This window comes from Anopheles nili, chromosome 3 (genome assembly GCF_943737925.1).
Source record: "Anopheles nili chromosome 3, idAnoNiliSN_F5_01, whole genome shotgun sequence".
Taxonomy (NCBI): Eukaryota; Metazoa; Arthropoda; class Insecta; order Diptera; family Culicidae; genus Anopheles; species Anopheles nili.
Genome location: NC_071292.1, coordinates 71,246,479 through 71,252,478, shown reverse-complemented (window position 1 = coordinate 71,252,478; position 6,000 = coordinate 71,246,479). Strand labels below are relative to the sequence as shown.

General features: G+C 51.0%; 1 protein-coding gene across 1 annotated transcript in view; it reads right to left on the bottom strand.

Moving 5' to 3' along the window:
* Window positions 1-259: 259 nt before the first annotated feature.
* The window catches only part of LOC128724980 (uncharacterized), a 111,929-nt gene continuing 106,188 nt past the window's right edge, over window positions 260-6,000 (bottom strand). The window contains exons 4-6 of the mRNA XM_053818700.1: window positions 2,485-3,132; window positions 1,246-1,354; window positions 260-1,143 (exon numbers count right to left, since the gene is read on the bottom strand). Coding sequence (XP_053674675.1) covers window positions 260-1,143; window positions 1,246-1,354; window positions 2,485-3,132 — 1,641 coding nt within the window. The remainder of the gene's footprint in view (window positions 1,144-1,245; window positions 1,355-2,484; window positions 3,133-6,000) is intronic.

The window sequence follows — 6,000 nt, the reverse complement described above, 5'->3', positions numbered from 1 at the left end:
TTACTCTCTCCAGGACCTCTGCACTATCCGCCGCATCGCATCTAACTCTTCCCCCCATCACAAATAGTATCACGACATCGATATTTAGCTAAATAATTGGTACGACTAAGCTGCTACTTTCCGGCTTCTTTTGATGATCTGCACGAGCCCGTGCCGGACAGGACGAACTCACGGTTCACAGACTACTGACCGCGTTACCGATCCGCCGTCCGGTTCCTCCAACACCACCACCACCACCGGTTGTTCCACCGATCGACGGTCACATAGTAGTAAAGGGCGGATGGTGCTGTCCGGGTTCGGATCCGGCAGGACTCGGTGCCGTTGTGCCAGCTGCCGTCGTCGTCGTCGTTGTCGTCGCCAGCGTCCCGTCGGATGACCTCACGAGGGTTGTCCCCGTCGTGGAGGGCAAGGTGGTGGCCGATGGAAGTGAGGCCACGGGGGGAGATCGATAGTGCTGGTTGTGATTGTGAATGCCGGCGCCTCCGGTCGAGGACGTCAGACCCGAGCTACCGGTACGACCGTGCTCAACCACCGGCCGGCTACCGACAGGACATCCGACGCGGTTGTTGTTGACCAGATTGCTACAACCGATGATGCCGTTACTAACACTATTAGGTCCATAGTTTGCGCTTATGCTACTGATGATGCCACTGCCGCTTATGCTGCCGCCGCTGCTGTTGCTGTTGCTGCTGCTGCTGCTGTTGTTGTTGAGGCTGCTGGTGCTGCTGTGGTGGCTGCCACCCGGTTGGGAAGGCGGTTGCAACCCACCGTAACACCCGGCGGACACCCCCAGATGGTGATGGTGGTGGTTATTATTATTATTACTAGCACTATTAATACCACTGCTGCTGGATGACGAGACGAACGGCACCGACGGGGATGAGGACGATGGTGATGGAGTAGAAGAGGATTTGGAGGTTTTGTTACCTGGCAGGAACCGTAGGAACTTAGAGTGCCACGCTCCACTGCCGGTACTGCCGCTGCTCCCACTTCCAGCACCGCTACCCCCTAAGCTTGGCCCAGGAGCAGCCGCTGCCAGTCGGCCCCCATTACCGGGCCGTCCGATTGTCCCTGCGCCGCCATAATAGCTGCTGGTTCCATCAACCAGCAACCCGTTGGTCAGCCCACCGGTTGCGCAGCCGGTGCTCGTGGTTGTGGTGGTGGTCGTGGTGATGCTGATGGTGGTAGTGCTGCCCATCCCGTAACCCGTCCCGGCCACGGTAGTGGCGGTGATGTTGGTGGTGGCGATGGTGGTGGTGCCCTGTGCCGTGATCGCACCCGTCGACTGATACTGGACAGGGACATCGCGCACGGTTTTATTCGGTGGGGTGATCAAGCGGTGTATTTCCGATTGCTGGAAGGAAACAAGGGAGAAAAAGGTGACCGGAGGTTAGTGACAGCGTTGGAATGATGGCCGATCGATCGTTTCAGCACATTTTTAAGCGAACGCAATTTTCCATAGAGGAGGGATAAAAAATGGCCCATCTGACCTCAATGTTTGGAGCCCGCGATGATTCAGAAAAATAAATATAAACCGCACAAATGACAACCCATCCAAATGACGCCTATGGTTCCGATGGATGTCACTTATGATTGTCAGCACCATAGATTTCAATCGGATCGATGTAAGGCCCACCGAACCAAACCAAAACATTCTCGTTACATCACTCACCATATGCGCGCATTGCTGCATCGATAATCCTGCATTTCGATGAGTCAATCACGGGCCGCCGGGTAGAGTGAGCAAAAAATAAACCATCACACCCTCCGACGGGCAAATGTAGTGCTGCATTTGACCCAATTCGTCCCAACCCTAGGACGGCTTCCTTTTCGTCCTTCAACTCGTCAGGAGGTTGTATTTTTTTTTTCGTTTCCAGCAAGAAACAATAGCGCACTCCCGTGTGTGGCTTGGTGCAAAAGCATGCGTTGCATAAAGGAAAATACCTCACCGCATGGTACACGATTCGTTCTCGTCAGCAAGTGCACACATTATGTACGGATGTGGCCTTCTGCGACCAGGACAAGAAATGCACCAACCAAAACCAGGTCATCCAACTAGGTGCCAACACGACCCGAGTTCCCTCGCGGCCATGCAGGGACATTTCCGAACAAATTCCCCGCTGCTAGAGGTTTGTGGAGCTCTCGACACAAAAAAACGTCCTTCCGAGGAAGGAAACCCCTTGAGAATTTCCACGACCAAGAGCGTGTAGCACGGCGTGAACAACCACGCGCATTACACGAGTGTACCAGTTCCCCCTTGAGAAGGTGGTAGTAGAGCTCTCACGTGTAACAGTTCGCCCTTCTGGACGTCATCTGGACGTCACAAGCGTGATAAGCAGAACTAGACAGACAAACATCAGACTCTACACGTCCTCGGTTGCATGATTAAGCCAATGTGACTGCACCATCTTAACGGCGTGCAATCTTCATCGAGCGCGTCATCGATTACGCGTCATCAGCATGGTGAAACCACGGGATACTAACCTGACCCGGTGTCCGTATCTGTAGATCCCGATCCGGTCCGAACTCGCCGTCGGGTAGCGCCACGTGGAAGGTGCATTGCGGGAAGCTAGTCGTCACGGGATGCGTACTAGCCGCGCTGCCAATGCTGCTGCTACCGTGCGTACTATTACTGCTGTACTGAGCCTTGTAGTTGATGCTGCTGCTACCGCCGCTGCTACTGCTGTTGCTACTGCCACCGGTGCCCGGTTGATGCGGAATGAACAGGTAGGGTTGCTGATGATGATGATGATGATGGTGGTGGTGATGATTGCTCCGGAAGTTGCTGCTACCGGTGGTGCTGTTGCTCAGCAGCAGCTCCGGACTGAACCGATGCCCCACAGCTGCTGGCGATGCCTGTTGATGGTGGAACTGAGGATGCCGTAGGGCATGATGGTGTTGCTGCTGTTGCCGATGCGATTGTTGCTGTGGTTGCTGCTGTTGATGTGATTGCTGTTGCTGGTGCGATTGTTGCTGCTGCGATTGTTGTTGCTGCTGCTGCTGCTGCTGTTGCTGATGATGGTGATGGAAGCCTGCCCGTTCATTCCTTAACGGTGGTGATCCGATGGAACCGCGGGCAGGAACGCCGAGCCGCTCCATCCCCGCGCAGCCCGGTGACTGTACCGATAGCATCTGTTGGGGTAAAAGCAATCCAAAAGAAAGCTACATTAGTGACTCTGATTGTTCGACATGTAGTAGAGAACGGAATTGGTGAGCATTGTTGGGAATTGAGGTTGCGCGATGTGTACGAATTTGCAACAAGGCCCGCCCTGCCGCCGTGAAGTTGCATTGCTGATGTTGCAAAATGCAAATGCCCTGATGGAGGAGGATTGAGTGGATATCGATCGAGGGAGTGAGGTTGATTTTTGGTTCCCTTTGTTATTCTCTCTCACACTCTCCTTTTCTCCAGCTCGCAGCCAACGGAGGCGATGGGTGTTTGTGGGTAGTAATAAACAAATTAATTAATTAATTGCCCAGCCTAATGGAATGCTAATTGACGGCCGAAAGGGAAGAAGTTCCGTTGGTCGGTTGGCCAGCGTAGCAGCCCAAAGCCGCGATTTTTGCCTGATGGTCAAAATTAAATTCCACGAACCATTTCCACACCTGCGAACGAGCAAGTACGGGAAAAGGAAACCACGAACATGACCCCGGACAATGATAGTAACGATTTGTAAGGCCGACGAACGCGGTTGGCATTTTGTTTCAGATTTGTGGCAAACAAAAAAAAAGCAAACCTCTTTGCGAGTTAACGAAAATAAAAACATATGAAAATGTACCCTTTTCTACTGTCGTTTCTGGGGTTCGCGTTGTATCTCAGAGACAGACGTGCTTGCATAGTGCGGGCAAGATATGCAACCTTAAATGCGCTGTCAGTCGCGCTAATCCGTAGATTTACTCAATAACCAGCGAGCGGCAAACGGGGACCGGCACAAAAGCGCGTGCAAACTGTAATAATTCATTGCAAATATCCCGCCTTTGTTGGCGGATGGGAGGCGTCGTTTAAATCATGCCCGGGAATGCATAACAACGTTCGGCCACAGGAAAATAGCTGCTCGAGACGTCGAGAAAAGAAATAGGAATCGTACAAGCGGTGTAGAAAAGAAAAATAAAACCTCACAATTCGGTACCGGCATTTCGTTCGAATTGGCAGTGGTAGAGTAGTAAAGGAAAGTAAGAAAAAAAAAATCCGTAATATGGGGCTAACGTTTGAAAGGCTTCAAAAGCAGGGTGGCAGTTATACAAAAATGACTTTTTTGTGGTGAGCTCGAAGGCAATAAATAATACGGAAATTATGGCGATGGCATATTAAAGTACAGATAAAAATAAACAAAATGCCGTTGCGGGTGAAAAGTATACCGTTGAGAGCTTATAAGATGAAGAAATTAGTGGAAATGTGCAATAGCCTTGTTTTAGATTAACTTTCTTTAATGAGTAAACTCGCCACGAATCGATTGCATATCAAGAAGCCTTACCTTTAAAATTGATTGAATGCAGCAACTCAACACCACCGTGTGAAATTTAAGTCGACAAAATCATTTCGATTCGTTTAAATTCCCCATAAAATGTAATTGCCTCGATCGGTGCTTACATCGCCGAACAAATTATTCAAACATCGCTTAATATTAATAACAGACAGGAACGCCTGTTTTACACCCCACCGGCCTCAGCCACCCGTCGGCGGCAAGGGCTTCTAATCGCCCTCCCCCCCTAAATGTGAGCGAAACTGCAGCAAACGGGCCCGCACACATACAACGCATGTACGTGTGATTGGAAAGGCGACGCCATCAATTAAAAGGCAAGCTTTCATCACGCGGCCAAAGCGCGCAATCTCGCCACAATACACGGGCACCGGAGGCAACACGCACGGAACGTACACTGAGATTGGTACACTGGGAAAGGCAACCCAGCCACCACTTGTTGAGCGTTTTGTCGAACATTGACGGGTAACAGTAGTCACAATTCGCCAGCGCGATCGATGATAATGATGGTTTCGGTGATCGATTTTCATCGGCACCACGGCAGCTTACCGTGTGCAATGACACGCTGCAACGAGGTGCTTTTTGTACATCATCGAGGCAAACATTAATTGCAGTGCATGAAGGGAAAGATACTCCACCTTCCTTTTTGCGAGGATCCTTTCGATGCACTTTACACACACCGACAAGGGAATGCAACTCTCGGAACCGTCTCGCGAAACGCGTCTCTCTCGTTTTCATTTCTCAGAGACTTCTCCTCCCCCACACACACACACACACACAACACCCCCACGTTGGCACATAGAGCCGCAGCCAAGGCGAAACACAACCATTAGCGTCCCTTTCGGCTCCTGCTCCATCCACACCATCCAGCCATCATGCGCCGCTGATTATGTTGATTACTCTCAATTGGGTTTGATAGTGGAATTGGTTCAATGTTGCCATTTCTCAGGAAGGGAAGCCCCACACATTCGCGCAGATAAAATTAAGTTTCATGGCAGCCAGCAACGCATTCCCACTTGTCAATGGTTGCTCATGTCCGGAAGGGCGACCGGAGAGCGTGAAGACGGCAGTGAATATGATAGCATTGCACTTTGGAGGGAGGTTTTGTTTCTCCTGCTGCTGTTGTTGTTTTTTTTTTTATTTTCAAACCCCTCGCCACTACTCTTTCGAAGGCTGTTCGGTTGTGACGAGGAACGGTATCTCGCAAAGCATCTGCTGCCGCCGGTACATGCAACGGGACACGAAAGCGGACGAGATCTAGGAAATTCGATGCCCGGCATGGTGCTTGGAGCTGCGAGAAAAAGCAAAGTAACAGTAGCAGATGCACTCGCTGGGGTCTCTTGCAGTCCAGGCAAGGTGGTTCGAGTGGGTTCAGTGGAGAGGAAAATTTGGCCTCAGTCAAGGAAACACAACCGTGGCAGTCATTCCGTTAAAATTATACCGGGGAGTGGATAGAACAGGAAGTTATAGTAAGAGAGGGCTCTCTCGATTACATCTAGGGAACCCAACAGCATCGTGCGAT